Below are 16,081 nucleotides of genomic sequence, written 5' to 3' on the forward strand. Positions count from 1 at the left end.
GTAAACCTGTTTTGTTGTTTTTTTATACATATATTTTTTAATCACCAACACTTGTCTCTTGAGTCTTGACCTTCTAGCTGTGAGTAACCAGCCCTTGGATTTGGTTCTAACTTTGGAAAGCCAGCCAGGCTCATTTGTATACCTCAGGTGGTTTCGCCCTCCCAGTTCCCTCTCAGTTTGGAGCAGTTGGCCACAGCAGGCTGTCAGGACTTACCCTATTATGTCATCAGGTCTGGCAACAGCCATTAAGCGTGTTCCGGCAACTCAAGATTCACTGGCCCCTCAGGGGAAGCTTTTGAGATCCCCACCAGCTGCCAAGATTTCTAGGTCGTGGGAACAAGATCCATTTGTGTCAGGCTCTCTGTTATTTCCTTTTCCTCTCTGCACCAGCTTCCCTGTGTGCTATGCTGGCTTTGGGTTTTGAGAAAACTAATGGAATCTAAGATTCGGTAAGTCCTTGATGTGCACAGTCAGAAACTCCCTCTCCTCCAATCTGAGCTCCTTGCTATATGGGACCTTTGGGTCATTTTCAGACAGAAATATAAGAGATTTGAAACCTCTGCCCCAGGCTTCAGTGGTAGACTGTGTTTAGAAGCACTGATTTTTTTTGTTAATTGGTAATTATGATGGATCTGTGTGTGTGTGTGTGTGTTTGTGTGAGCCATATACAGTCATGAACATCTGAAGAGAAAATGATACTGAGGTGTAACACCACTTGACCTATGTATTTGTTCTGGGGGAAAATGGCCCCTGAAGGGGTCTCTGAATTATCATTCTGTCTTATAATTGCAATAAGTTTATCAAAGATCTAACAAATAGGGTGACATACCATATTTTAAGTTTATAAGTTATTATATACAAATATTCCTATCAGAAAGGGTTCCTGTTGATGATGCAGAGGGGACAGAAAAGATACTGAAAGTAGGATAAAGATTTTTAAAAATAAAGGACTATCATGAATTATTTTAACCTTATGATGCCCCTGCCTTGTCCACTGAACCTTAGGTGACAACATTACCTATCTGGGAAAGTGGCCATGGTGATAGGCTTCCTATGCAAAATGAGGGGGGTATTTGAAATCATCCTTTTTGGACCCAGAGGAGTGCCCAGTTTGGACCAGGGAACACTGGTAGGGCAATATCCATTATGGCAATTCTCCATGAATTAATGTTAACAGGATCAAAGATAATAGGCTGTATATTGTTGACCTTACAGGTTATTTTCTGCTTCCAAGAATTAAATTAGTAAAATTCAAATCCTCCATATGGAAATAAACTTCTCCCTGACTGATTTTATTTAGTTAAATATTTGCTACCCTTTCCTCACAAGGGTGCTGTTCAGGCCTTATTTTACATTTTAACTGACAGCTGATGAAAGAAGGTAATTATAAAAGACAAGGAGAAATCATAACATTCTCACTAAGAAGATTCTCTGAGGGACACCTGACCTTAAAGGAACTATCATCTGTTAGATCCAAACTGGAACCTCAAAGATGAGGGAATTAAATTTCGGAATGTATAAGAGGAATATTTGCAAAGTCTTTAGGAAAGGGTGCCCAAACAGAAGAGTCTAAATTAGATACACGAGCTTCATCAGAAAAACTACAGTAGAGCCCTCAGAATGTCTGGAAAGAATTGATCAGAGGTACAGAACTTATGCAGATATGGATCCAGAAGACCAGAGAATGTCAGAATGGGAAATTTAACATTTCATAAAACAAGATACTGTGGACAAGGAAGAAAAAGCTATTTGTTTGAGCCCGTTGGTGGGCTCAAACCCCTTTGGGGTTTTCTATGCTAGGGGGGAAAGAAAACAGAGATCAATCACTATCCTGGCAGAAAGAGTAGGGTATAGGATGATTTGTGGAGGCTCCAGTAAAATAGGAAGGAGAAGGCCTCTTAAAAAGGACGACTGTGCATACTTTTGGAAGGGCACTTGGGAAAGGGATGAACCCAGTGAAACGGAGAGACAGGTACAAGGAAGACAGGAAAAGGGAGAAGAGGTATATAGAAAAACTACAGCTAAGATGTATATCCTGAGCTGACATTTCAAGGATTATAAAAAAGATTTGGGATGGTTTACTGTAACCCCAGAAATTGGCACTATTTTATAACTATTTCTCTTTGTTCATTTTGTGTTTGGGACTGAATACGTGGTGCTGGTGTCTAAAAAAAATCAGTAATTTGGTTCTGCATTAATTACATTCTGAACTGTTGGCAAATTTAAGTGGCGCAAAAGAAGCTTCTGGGTCTCGTTTGTTTGTTTGCTTTTGGTCCTAGTGGAGCTCAAGGATTGAACCCGAGCAGGGTATGTGCAAGGCGAGTACCATCTGCTGTACCATCTCTCTGCACTCATCTCCAGGTCTCCTTCTCAGTGGTCTGCATCAGAGTCCTGGATCCCCATCGGCCTCCTGTCTCAGTCCATGTTGCCACCTTACTCATGGTACAGGCAAGAAAACCACTCAGCAGGCCTGGGAAGTGAATGAGAGACTCAAGAACACAAACTCCTGACTCAGTTCTCCACATTCTCTACATCTCCCCATTTGTTCCTATCCACGATGTACAGTTTGAAACCGGTTACTGACTCATCCTTCAAATAGTATAAATGAGTCTCTACTGCCTTAATCCCTTGGGCTTTTCCATGCAAGAATGTTTGCTTTGGAAGTGTAGAAGAACATGGTGATGGACATGGTGAAATAGAGGGCTTCTTGTCGCTTTCCCAGTTGTCTATCACCCAATGCCACGTCGTTCCCAGTAATGGGGGTCACCCACTACTTATAGAGGCTACCACTAGCACAATACATTAAAAACTGACAACACCAGCCTGGGTCATCTCTGCAGTGCATGGGAGAAACTCAGGTGAGCACAATGCAATCTCTCCAATTTGCCTTTTATTCCAAGGAGGAAACCAGACTAAAATGTTTGATAAATTTTACCAGCTGCAAATGAGGCCTCATTTTTAGCACAGAGCATGAATAACAGTGACTTAAATAATGATGAAGTTCTGGGGATAAGCTATTAAGATGATGAGCTGGATCTGGATCCTACCAGTTCTTCCCTCTGTAACCCCAGAGGTTGTGACTTTTATAATAAAATAGCTGCAGAATTTTAGCCAGTGAGCTGCTATCCCATAAGAAAGGAGCAGAATATGGGGGGGAAGCTGGATCAGTTCATTCTTTCAGAAACATGAGCCAACAACTTCCATTTTTGTCTTACTATCCCAGAGATCAAAGAAGCTTGGGAAATAAACTACATCTGCCCTCAAAACTGAGAGTTATCTATAAGTAGAGAGGGAAGAATACACACTTTTAGGTCCCCAACCTTCCATTTCCTGTTTTTTAAAACAGGCATAGCAATATTTTGGCCTGGGGTAGGACTGTGGCTGAGATTTGGTATAGACCCAGCACTGTACATCCAGAGATGCCCCTGGGCACCCTGTCCTCCAGCAGGTCTGTTAGTCTGTGTCTTCTAAAGGACATTTTAGGACCAAGGAGGGCAAAGAGAAGAAACACTAACCCGCAACACATATTAGAAGTTAATTTAGGTCCTGACCTCAACAATGTTCAGAATGTTTGTTGAGTTCTCATAGTAATTCTTTTGAGTAGGGTTTGCAGTAGGGTACACACAGCTAAAAACTTAGAGACCCAGGCCCTAACCACTAACTAGGGTGATCCCAGGAGGTGCATGACCCTCGTCTGAGTTCCAATTCCTCATCTGTAAAACAGGTATTGTACTGGGTGGAAAGAAGACAAGATAAATCCTTTAGTCCCTGACATAGAAAGACTGCACCCATTTGTGGAGTATAGAATAAAATAACATGAGGCTGACACCCAAGGACAGTAGATACAAGGGCCAGGGGGATTGCCCCATAGCTGGAAGACTGCTTCATGAGCAGAGGGGAGAAGGCAGATGGAATAGAGAAGGGATCACTAAGAAAATGATGGCTGGAAGAATCAGTCGGGATGGGAGATGCGTGCTGAAAGTAAATAATGGACCAAACATGATGACCTCTCAGTGTCTGTGTTGCAATTCATAATGCCCAAAAGTAGAGATAGAGTATGGGGAATATTGTCTGTCATGGAGGCAGGGGGAGTGTGGGAAAGGGGGGTATACTGGGGTTATTTGTGGTGGGGAATGTGCACTGGTGGAGGGATGGGTGTTTGATCATTGTGAGATTGTAACCCAAACATGAAAGCTTTAACTATCTCACGGTGATTCAATAAAATTAAAAAAAATCTTTTGGTCCCTCCACTATTAAACCCATGGCAAAAAAAGCACCATTTACTCCATGGAGAATTTCTCAGAGTGGTCCAGAAATGGATTCCCACAGATACTGTATCTGAAACACTATCTCAAACTTCTGTGAACAGGGTGATCAGCCCACTTCTCATCTGCTGTGGGTTGATCACCCTGCTGACTACTGGGTATTTGAATTTTTAAATCACCTATGGAACTAGTCTATATTCTATATTTTAGTTTATTGGTTTTTAATCCATTGGTTCTTTTAATTTTCATAAAATCTGTCTTTAAAGTTTTTTGACTATTAGACAAAATGATGAAATATTGTAAAGGCTCTGAGAGTTACTCTGTTTTTCCAAAGAAAAAGTGATTAGAGTGGAGTGGTTTCATTCTATTATAAGTGGAGTGGTTTCATTATGTCATGACATACTTGTGTTTCATGAGGATGGAATTACTTTGTTTTTGCTCTTACTGCTCAGGGTGACTAGTTCTAGGGCATAGCCTTTTCCCTTAGATGAGAATCTTCTGAGTATTAATTGAAAGCTTAAAGTATCTGCAAAGACCTTCCATTGGGGCTGGAGCGATAGCACAGCGGATAGGGCATTTGCCTTGCACGCGGCCGACCCGGGTTTGATTCCCAGCATCCCATATGGTCCCCTGAGCACCGCCAGGGGTAATTCCTGAGTGCAGAGCCAGGAGTAACCCCTGTGCATCGCCGGGTGTGACCCAAAAACCAAAAAAAAAAAAAAACATTCCATTGCTTGAATGTCAACCAATATCTCACAGCATTACACAGTAGGGTGAAGAATCTTTGCCCAGCTTTGAAACTTACATCTGCCAAATAACTTAGAACATAACTCTTTTGGGGGGCTGGAGCTATAGCCCAGCGGGAAAGACGTTTGCCTTGCACGCAGCCGACCCGGGTTCTAATCCCAGCATCCCATATGGTCCCCTGAGCACCACCAGGGGTAATTCCTGAGTGAAGAGCCAGGAGTAACCCCTGTGCATCGCCGGGTGTGACCCAAATAAAAACCAAAAAAAAAAAAAGAACATAACTTTTTTTTAAAGGGTGCCAGGAATAAAATTCAGAGCCTCACAACTAACCACATCGCTGACCCTGAGAGCCTAACAAATTTGACATCAACTACAATGGCATTGCCACCCCACCCCTACCCTCTCCCTACCAACACACACACACACACACACACACACACACACCATTAAGCAATTTTCTGAGGCTAACTGGTATCCTGCAATTCTGACACTTCCCAGAGAAGCTCTCAGATTTCACAGGCTAAGGGTCAATCTCCCAAGACTTCTTCCTCTTCTGTGAGTCTAACAGCGTGTGCCTCTAAGCAACTGAATAGAAGTCAGAGCCCCCTAACCCATCTCCTTTCTTGGGTTTGATCACTTTGCTATGGTGACCCACAGAAGTCAGAGAAGCATTTCATTGACCAGATCACTGGCTTATTATAAAAGGAAAAGACTCGGGAGCAGCCAGAAAAAGAAATGCTTCGGACAAAATATGTAAGAAGAAGCTATGAGCTTTCAGGCACTCTCTGGGTGCCGCACTCACCCCAAAGGCAATCAACCTGGAAGCTCTTTGAAGCCATTATCTTTGGTTTTTATGGAGACTTTATGATACTGGCATGATTATTAAATCGTAAGGCATTGGCAAACTGAAACTTTGTTAAAACTGAGGATTCAGGGGTAGGACTGAAAATCCCAGCTCTTTAATTGTGTTTTTGTTTCTTAGTCAACCAGAGATCATCCTAAGGTGCTTTCCAAAAAATCACCATGTTAACATAAGAAAATAAAAACATTCATCACTTAGGAGATGCCACACATTTAGTTCTGTAACAGAAATGGAGACAAGCAATTCATTTCTTATTACGAATCACAGCTTTGGAAATTTCACACTGCACACGTGAACTTAAGAGTAGTTAAATTGAGTTGAGGAACTTCTGTATACCAATTTTGAGACTCCTTCCCTGAGAGTACCCTACTTAGAGGATTTTACCTTTCAATTCCCCAAACTTTAGTGGCCCCAAATTCTAAATTATGTCTAATGGTCCTTTTTGCCTGGGCTTTGCATGTCTCTAAAGCAAATGGAAAACTGACCTTTCAAGAACTTTGTATGTCTCTAAAGCAAATGGAAAAGTGACCATTCAAGAACAAAATGGATTTGTTCTTGAAAGATACTTTTTTTCTATGCAGGAAATCAAAGGTTCTCAAGTACTATTTTATCTATGTCCATCTTTAAAGTTAATTTTGGTTGGAGGGTTGGTCTGATAACTGTCAGAACTGAAGCCAGATCCCTGAAATTGAAATTTGATCTCAGATCCTGTTGGCACTTTGTAACCATTCATTTGGGGATCGGGTGTAGGTGAGAAACTTGAACACAGAAAAAGCTTCTTCACAAACAACTTTAAGGTTCGTTTTGTCCAGAATACTCCTAACGGGACATAATGTGGGAAATGAGTGAAGAAAATTATCCACATATTTTCACCCCAGTGCTGTTTGGAATGATAACATGAAACTGAAAAATAATAAAAATGGTCAAAAGGAAGGGACAGATGGAGTGAACACTGGTCAATCCAAATGCTAGAATATTCTACAAAAAGCAAGCAAGATAGATAGTTACAATTCATTGCTGTTGGGACAATTGACTCTCTAGGAACGTGGAAGGAAAACCAGGCATTTTGCAATGTCCCATGAATGCGTGAATGAATGTGTATATGTGCAAAGGAAAATTTTCAGAAGGAAAGGCAACTGAAGTTATTTGTATTTTCTGAGAATCATTTGTATTTTCTTTTTACTTTTAATTTGTAGTTATTTCCATCCTCAACTTTCCTTTTTGCCTGAAAGTCCAATTAAATCAAAAGTACTAAATCAAACAGGTTGTTCCGTGTGGAACTGAAGACTGGAATTGGGAACTAGCTCCCTGAATGTGAACTGTGCCTAACCATAATTTACCTGTCAGTCTCATGTCACTCCAGCTGCTACAAGGGCCTGGTGTATTGCCATGAACTATCATGGGATGAATGGGGAATTTGCGGTGAAAGTCAAAGTCCCAAATACCACTCCCAGCCCTGTAAGGAGAGTTCCAACCCAGACTGCAGGCAAACGCAGTGTCCAGGCCCTCCAGACTGGGATCTCATCTCTGAGGGACAGGTCCCTTAGAGCTGTGCCTACTCCTTCCTACCCACCCAGGAAAAGAACACCTTTGAGTCCTCAGATGAGCACTTCTTACTCATGGCTGGTGGGCGTCCTGGTAAGCATAACGGAGTGCAGCCCAGGTGCAGGCTACCAGACTCTGCTCTCACACTGAGGCTGGCTGAAGGGAAGAAGTGCTGAGATCTCATCCACATTTCCCAGATGAGGAAACCCACACTCCAAGAGTCTGTGTCCCCTGGGTTACTCAGCAACAAGATAGTACGTTGGGAATCTTTCCCAGATATATGGGTCTCAAAAGCCATTGCCCCTCACTATAGTGTAAAATGAGGGTGTATGTTTTAAATTAGTCTCAAATCCCACGATTCCACAGCTGGGAAGAGGCAGGGAGCTTCAGAGTCTGATTTCCGCACCACGACATTCTGCCCCCTCCCCAAGGGCAATGGGCAACTCCACGGGGAACGCCCACGTCCCTGCAGGAGTAGATCTCTTCCAGCTCTCCTGGGCACAAATGCACGTCATGTCGGCTCTTGGAAGATGATTTTCTCTCTTGGAACCTGTCTTTTGCTCTAGAGGAGGAGGAAAAGTGTGTCTTCTTGAATGGCAATGGCCTTAGCTGTCAAATGAATTCTCTTGGGTCTAACACACCTGAGACGAGGGCTGGATCGATAGTACAGTGGTAGGGTGTCCTCCTTTCACGCGGCTGACCCATGTTTGATTCCTCCACCCCTCTCGGAGAGCCCGGCAAGCTACCGTGAGTATCGGAGCCCACACGGCAGAGCCTGGCAAGCTACCCGTGGTGTATTGGATATGCCAAAAACAGTAACAATAAGTCTCACAATGAGAGACGTCACTGGTACCCACTCGAACAAATCGATGAGCAACAGGATGACAGTGACAGTGACACCTGAGACGCGAGTCCTATCAGTGAATGAGCCCCCAGTGATGCCCTCTACCCCACTTCCCTACAGGTGCCTGCCAGGATGCTGAAGGTCTCTGCCCTCATCACTCTCCTCTGTGGGCTTCTCGCCTCCACCTCTGCTCAATACCACCAGTACGGCGTGACATCCCAGCTCCTTGATGGTGAGACTCTCCTTTGCCCAACTCATGACCCTTGCCTAAAGTCCAGGTCCTGAGCCAGTGTTGGCTATGTTCTTACTGTCACAGTACCTGGGCCGAGCTAACACCGTTCACTGAGAGCTCTTCTAATCATCCCTCCATTTCTATGTTTAATCCTCTTCTCTCAAGAGTTCTTTTCCCCAGAGCAATAGTACAGTGGGTAGAGCATTTGCTTTGCATGCAACTGACCCAGGTTTGATCTCTGGCACCCCATATTGTCCCCTGGGTCTTCCAGGAGTGATCTCTGAGTGTAGAGCCAGCAGAGCTCTGCCACATGTGACACTCCCACCCCTGCAAAAAAAAATTTTTTTTATGATATCTTTTCTGGTCTTCTTACCCTAATTCATCTACTGAGACCCACCTATGACAGGCCATTTTTACTCAGACAGACCCCTTCCCTTCCCTCTTTCTTTGTGGTTCTGGGGTGGAACCCAGGTATCTTGTGTGCAAGGCATATGTTTTTACCTCCGAGCCACCTCCATGTTCCCATCTTTTCTTTCTCCTTTATATGTGGAAAGAATATTCAGCAAAAGGCACCAGTATGACCGTAATGGCTAAAATGTTAAAACGATTTTTTTGTTGACCTTATGAAATATCTTCTACTTAAAGACTCACTAGCTGGTACCCCCCTAATCGCCCAAATCACCCCAGAATCACCTCCTGACCTCTAGCCTCCCACTGTCCCAAATCTACAGAGTAACCCAGATATGCTTGACATCCCAGGCACTGGGGTGTGGCACTAGGGCACGTGTTCTTCCTGACTGCTCAGTACTCGTGCCCAAATATCAGGAAACTCCACAGGCTACTGTGCCCCTGACTCCTGCATGCTTCTTGTTGCTGGCTCAGTCCTTCTTGTCCTCCCTGCAGTCAGTGCTGCCTCTTCTCGCTGACAGAGCCCCAACTCCCGGCAAGGCCTTGAGCACTAGCTCCTTAGAAGTATTTACTGAATATTTGTATCTGAAACTTGGTCCGACATCGGTCAGTCCAGAAAGATGAAATTAATGAAGAACCTCATGTGGTCTTTGGCTCAGAGATCCTCTGTGTCTTAGACACCATATCTGTTGGGATTGTGAGGTGGGGGGACCTGTTTTTCAGATTTGACCCAGGGACTCCTAGGCGAGGGCCTTCTTTCCGGCCTCCAGACATTTGACCTCCAGGGACAACTGTCAAAAGTCCTGGGCTCTGTCTCTGGCCTCCTGGGCAAGTTGGGAAATAGTGGCGTCAGGTGAGTAAGCCCCAGTAACCATGCCCAAGGTCCTGCTTGTTCTGGTTTGGCTTTGCTTTCCCCCGTTTCCTGGCTCTGCACTGGCCCCTTCTCAGCAATCACCCCTTAGCTCGGTTGGATGGCCTGAGAGCCTTTGGCTGGGAGAAATGTCCCATTTGGAGGGATGCCAAGGCAGGAAGAGGTGGGAAGAGGAGGGCTGCTTCTCATCAATGAGGACACGACAGTTTCCTCCCTCACTCCACCTCCAACTCTCCCCCGTGAGCTCAGCCACTGCGGGAGGGTGTGGAGGTGAAGGAAATTAAATATGGAAAATGGTTGCACAGCACAGCCCTCTCCTCCATGAACCCCTAGTGGATAGTGACAATAGCAAACACTCCCTTTCTGGGTAGTGGGGTGGGGGATGTCATAATAATTAGAGCGACAACATTCAGATCCCTTCCTGCTCCTCTTCCAGCCAGCTCCCACCCCACCCCAACCAATGCCCTCTGCCCCTGTTCAGCTCTTCTGACCGCCCCCAACTTTCTCTCGACTCCCTGATCCCTGCTACACTCACAGTCAGCATCTTCCCAGACATACCCAGGCATCTGAGCTTCTCTCTGCCTCGTTGGTCTGACTCACAGTCAACCCAGAAGGAACAGGCTCTAGAACACCCAGAGCTTCACAAGTCTTGTCCTCATCTCTGGCCTCAAGACCCCATGTAAAGTGGCCCTGCCTGCCCTCTCACCTCCTACCACCTCCCCCCACCCCACCCCCTCTGCCCGCCAGCCACACTGTGCCTGTCAACCATCCTGCAAACTTTCAGCTACGTTTCAGCCCCCAGGGCCTTCATTCTTGCTCTAGCCAGAGCTGGCTTCTGGCTGGCCCTGGCTGGCCTCGTGATTGATCAGGACAATCACCGATGACTTTGCCCAAATGCCAGCTCCCATAAGAAGCCTTTCTAAATGCCCTTTTTGTTTCTCATTTCAATGTCCATTCTTCCTCAAATCACCACTTTCATAAGGTTCTGCAGGGCCCAGGCCCACCACCTGCACACTTGTAGGCTTTCGTTGGCTTTTTTTTGACACATAATCACTGAACTCCCCCAAGGACATGCTCTATAAGCCTGCAATCCTTCACTTATTATTCCTTCTCTTATTTCAACCTGCTTGGTGAGATGCATGTGTGCAAGCACTTCCTTTGGCTTAAGGCTATATTGCCAGCGCTTATAACATGATAGCATGCAAAGAATGACATGATTAATGAGCATTGCGGTTAGTGCGAGGGAACTGCCTTTGCACAGAGCAGGGCCCACCTGGATGGGAGCCATGACCTTCCTCTGCCATGCTATTTTTCCACCCAGGGTAAGACTGATAGACCCTCGGCTCCTTTCCGTCTCCTTCAAGAGCAATCCTGATAGCAACAACGCCCAAGTGTCCATTCCATTGGAATATTCTGTGGAAGTTAAGTGAGTTACAGCTGCCACCAGAACACAACTCTAGTCTCTTTGGCACCAATGGTCCAATAGCCTGTGTGTGCATGCATGTATGTGGATGTATGCATGCGTGTGTGTGAGAGAGAGCATGTGTGCGTGTGTGTTTGTGTGTGTGTCTATGTGAAGCATACATCTTCCCCTCTCAGGAGCCTCTAGAATGCTTGCAGGCCCAGGCAAGCAGGGAAATGGAGTAGGCTTCCCTTCCCTACTTAGTCCCTAAAGTTCCCACCCTCATTTTTTTTACCATGTTTCTTTTTTTTTAATTTTTTAAATTTTATTGAATCAACGTGAGATAGTTACAAGCTTTCATGTTTGGGTTACAATCTCACAATGATCAAGCGCCCATCCCTCCACCAGTGCACATTCCTCACCACCAATATCCCGGGTATAACCCCTTTCCCCCCCACCCTCATTTATTTGGAGGCCACTAGAGTCCCTTCAGTCCTGAAGGAATGTGACCTAAGACAGGAGCATAGATTCTGCTCTAGACCCCAATCCTCCATGGCATCATTGTCTGCCACTGCCTAGAGATAAAGCCTGGTGGGGTGGGCTTTGTTTATTTTCAGAGGTCAGGGGTCCTCAGGACCTGGAAGCCCCCACACCTCCTGAAACTTACTCATCTACTTCCTTCATATCCATTTCAAGCCTGGCCCCATGGGCCTTAAGGAAGAACCTCCCCACGGTTATGTGAGGCAATTTGGTAACCGGCATGGACAGAAACGCCATTCCAGGTTGTGGCTTATCTGCTTTGGTAAGGGCGTGTTATTTGCAACCAGCCTGTCCACGGGTGAGCATTATGGGTGTCAGTCCATGCCATGAGTGCCACTTTCCTGGCTGAGCCACAGTCGGCTGCAGGACTCAAGCAAAACAACCCTCATTCCCCAGTCTGGCGTTACCTCTTGGGAAATGTGTGTCAATGACCCTTAAAATGCTTTCATCGGTTTACTTTTTCTTGTGGTTGGTGTAACCTGGCTATAATGCATTGATGGTTTTGACGTTCAGAGTCATTGCAACTTCACCACCACCAAAGTCACCAAGGTCCTGCCCCACTGTCCTGAAGTCACTTCTAGTTAAAGGAAATGCTTTAAACAGGGTGATTTTGAGTCCTTCGTAATGTGGGGGACCTTCTCACATTCTAGAAGGTCTTAGAAAGAATGTTCCTTCTCAGCAGTCCGCATTCCTGCTTTCCACAGATTGCTAGGCGTGCCTAGCCACAAATTTACTGTGCGAGCAAATATGAGCGTCAGTGTTTATTTGAAGAAGGATTTGAATGGCAAATACCAAATCGGCCTTGAGAACTGCAGAATCCTGCCTGAGTCTGTGGAGATCCACTCTGATGCCTTGTGAGTTCTCCACCCTTTCTCTCTATGTTCCAGCTGGCTATGAGCAGGTTCTGAGAGAGACCATCTAAAATAAAACCAACAAAAATCAGCCTTTTATGGGCATGGGAATACGTATGTTATATAGAAAATTTTATTCATTTAAAATTTTTCTTATATCATGATTATATGATAATTTATAATATCATATAATATATTATTTCACTGTATCACTGTCATCCCATTGCTCATCGATTTGCTCGAGCGGGCACCAGTAACATCTCCATTGTGAGACTTGTTACTGTTTTTGGCATATCGAATATGCCACAGGTAGCTAGCCAGGCTCTGCCGTGTGGGCAAGATACTCTTGGTAGCTTAATATATAATGATATAATCATCATCATTATCCCGTTGATCATCAAATTTGTCTAGTGGTCTCAGCAAACTCTCTATTCATCCTATCCCTGAGATTTTAGAAGCCTCTCTCTACTCAGCCTTCCCAATGATGCCACATTGGAGGCTCTTTCAGGGTCAGGGGAATGAGACCCAGCTTTTGCTGGCTTTGGCATATGAATACACCATGGGAGGCTTGCGAGGCTGTCCCAGGTGGGCAGGAAACTCTCAGTAGCTTGCTAGTTTCTCCCAGAGGGGGAAGTAGGTTATAAGATATTGCGTGGCCGCTTCTCGGCCTCTCGCTTCTGGGAGCTTGCTTTTAAGTCTCTGGATGTTGGCCGCTAATGGGATTACTCACACCTGGGTTCCTCTGCCAGTACTTTCATGCGTGAGGTTCATCCGAGCGTGTGGAGAGTGGCCTTGAGCATGGCTGTGGCTAGGTTCTGGGGGTCTTTGGACGCCGGGAGCTCTGCTTGGGGTGGGGAGGGAAGCTGGAGTCCATCTCCTCCGAGGGACCCCAGGGAAGACAGCCAGGTGCATGGGCAAGAGACTCTCTATATAATGATATAATAATACATAATATTATATAATAATTTCAAGGATGAGGATGTGAAAAATCCATTATATAATGTAGAGGGGAAAGAAAGCTGGATCCTTAACTATAGTTGACACCTAAGTTATTTATGATTTTTTTTACTATTATAATTTATCTTGAGCCTTTCAGACTATGAAGTCTTTCCAAAAATAGTTATTTCCTTATTGCAAAAGTATAGCCAGCATTACATTTCAAGGCATATGAATTGGGGGAGGGTTCTGTTTGGGGGCTACATCCAACAGTTCTTAGGCCTTATTCCTGCCTCTGTGGTCAAGGGTCACACCTGGAGGTGCTTGGTGGACCCTATATGGAATCAAACTGGGGTAGATACAGGCAAGGCCAACTCCTGTACTCCCTCTCCATCCCTCTGGTATATAATTGTCTTAAGGAAATTCAGATCACTTACCAAATCCTTGCCAAGGAACTGAACTGAGGCATGGAATCTGCTGGCACTGATCAGCTTCGCCCACCAAACCATCAGGCACTCTCCGCAGAGCTTTCATTCTCGGAGAAAGGCACAAGTGCCTGGGCAAGAGCCTCGACAAGAACGTCTCCTTCTCTCGACACCACTAAAGCAAGGATTTCATCAGGCATTAGCCTCTGGTTCTGCCTTTTCAGGAACTCTCAGGAGTTTGCCCTGTCATCAGCAAGAATTTTAGTATTTTCTTCTAAATTTATACCGTCTCTCATTTTCATGATCCCCTTCTGTAAGATTTAGTCTTTATTTACGTTCATGTACTTATTTGGTTTGGGGGCCACACTCGGCAATGCTCTGGGAACCAGGTGATGCTGGAGACCAGACCCAGAGCTCCAGAATGCAAAGCTCCACCGACTCCCCAGTTGCAGGATTTGTTTTTATTTATTTTTTGTTTTTTGCTTTTGTTTTTGCCAGAGATCAATCCTATGTCTTCCTATGCAGAAAACTTATGCTTTACTATCTACTAACTCCATTCATATTTATTTAATTATTTTTATTTGGGGGCCACACCCAGCGATGCTAAGTGGTTACTCATAGCTCTGCACTCAGAAATTACTTTCTGCAGTGCTAGGGGTATCATATGGGATGCTGGGGGTCAAACCTGGGTTGGCTAGATGCAAGGCAAATATCCTACCCATTGTACTTTGCTCCAGCCCCCAAAGTTCTTTTTAATTTCAACCCATATTTATGATAAACTTTGAATCTAGTGGTTATTGTTAATCTGTGTTCTACCCTACCTTTTTCATTCATGAAGTTTATGTTTTGATTCCCTCCTTGACCGCACACTGTTTTGAGCAAGATATGGATGTGGAAGTCTTTCTGAAACCCTGGAGATGTGGTACTTGCCTATTGCCATGTTTAGACATAAGCTAGAACCAGGCCAGAGAGGGACATCCTGAACTCCCAGGCCTCCGCCCGTAGGAAGACAGTCACTATGGTGCCTGTGTTATTTTTAATCCATTGAGGAAAACAAGTCCTTACTTTGTGGGAAGGATAGATCAATTTATTTATACAAATTGGCTTTTAATAGAATTAATAAACTGTAAGCATGAGCATTCAACAGAACTATCTTCCCCTGTAAGAGTGAGGCAGCGGGCATTGACCTGTTGGAGCAAGAGATAATCAAGAAATGAGAATGTATGTGGAGGAGGAGAACATGGACTAAGTCAGGAAGAGTTTTCTGGAGAAAGTCAGATGACTGGTCCCAAAACGGTGGTAGAAATAGAAAAAAAATCCTAGGAGAGAGAAGTCAAGTAAGCAAAGGAAAGAAATAATATGGAACAATTAGAAGCACAAGGTTATTTAATTTGAAAAAGTCATTTTAGGGAACCCTGAGAAAATGATGAGAACTGAAGGGTTGATGAAATACTAAGGAGTTAAGAAGTAGTTTCAGGCAAACTTGGGGTTAGCTGAGTAAAGAATTGACAGAAAGAATGGAAAATTTGGGAGAAATTAATCAGTTCTGAAAATTCCTTTGACTCTTTTATTTAGAAAACTCCCAACTGCAGCTACACAACTTGCCAGCATTGAGAAAATTGTGGAAAACCTGACAATCCAGAATTTGGGAGCTAAAGTAAGTAAGCAAACTTTGCTTTTGAGTCTGGGACCCAGAGTGTGGTGAGTCTGAATACCCTTAATAAACTGGAAGAAGATCTTCCAGGAAGGAGTGTTAGTGTGAAAGTGGCATGTACTTAGCTTTTATTCACAACCACATCTGGTGAACTGTGTCCCAAAAGTATTTAATTTTAAGCCAAAAGCCATATCTCTGGCCACAGGTGAGTTGATAAGCTTTGCCAAGACTCCATTTCTTTGTATGTAAAATAAGTATAATTAATCATAATTTAAGAGCTAATATTAAGCTTGCCAGCACAGTGGTATCTAATACTATTTTTTTACTTCATTCTTCAATCTTATAGTCTAGGTCAAAATATTATTTTCATTTTCTAGATTTTAAATAAAGGCTTCAAAATGAGTTGGTCTTTTACCTAAGAGTCTAAGACTGCCAAGTGGCATTGCAGACCTGTGTCCCCAGGGTAGTCTGTCACCCATGTCCATCTACCTGTGAGCCC

At 44.3% G+C, this 16,081-nt stretch overlaps 1 protein-coding gene across 1 annotated transcript; it reads left to right on the top strand.

Moving 5' to 3' along the window:
• Window positions 1-387: 387 nt before the first annotated feature.
• LOC129404989 (latherin-like) lies at window positions 388-16,077 on the top strand. Its single transcript, XM_055139939.1, has 7 exons — window positions 388-449; window positions 8,384-8,495; window positions 9,627-9,756; window positions 11,096-11,200; window positions 12,421-12,570; window positions 15,504-15,585; window positions 16,045-16,077. Exons 2-7 carry the CDS (start codon window positions 8,396-8,398, stop codon window positions 16,075-16,077), a joined length of 600 nt encoding a protein of 199 aa, XP_054995914.1. The 5' UTR covers window positions 388-449; window positions 8,384-8,395.
• Window positions 16,078-16,081: the final 4 nt, after the last annotated feature.

Source organism: Sorex araneus, chromosome 5, assembly GCF_027595985.1.
Source record: "Sorex araneus isolate mSorAra2 chromosome 5, mSorAra2.pri, whole genome shotgun sequence".
Classification (NCBI taxonomy): Eukaryota; Metazoa; Chordata; class Mammalia; order Eulipotyphla; family Soricidae; genus Sorex; species Sorex araneus.

Bases quoted from the DNA above. Each gene is read 5' to 3' on its own strand.
- LOC129404989 (XM_055139939.1), top strand. From the start codon at position 8,396: ATGCTGAAGGTCTCTGCCCTCATCACTCTCCTCTGTGGGCTTCTCGCC. The intron at 9,757-11,095 runs GTGAGTAAGCCC...TTTTCCACCCAG, and splicing joins TTGGGAAATAGTGGCGTCAG to GGTAAGACTGATAGACCCTC. The intron at 12,571-15,503 runs GTGAGTTCTCCA...TCTTTTATTTAG, and splicing joins GAGATCCACTCTGATGCCTT to AAAACTCCCAACTGCAGCTA.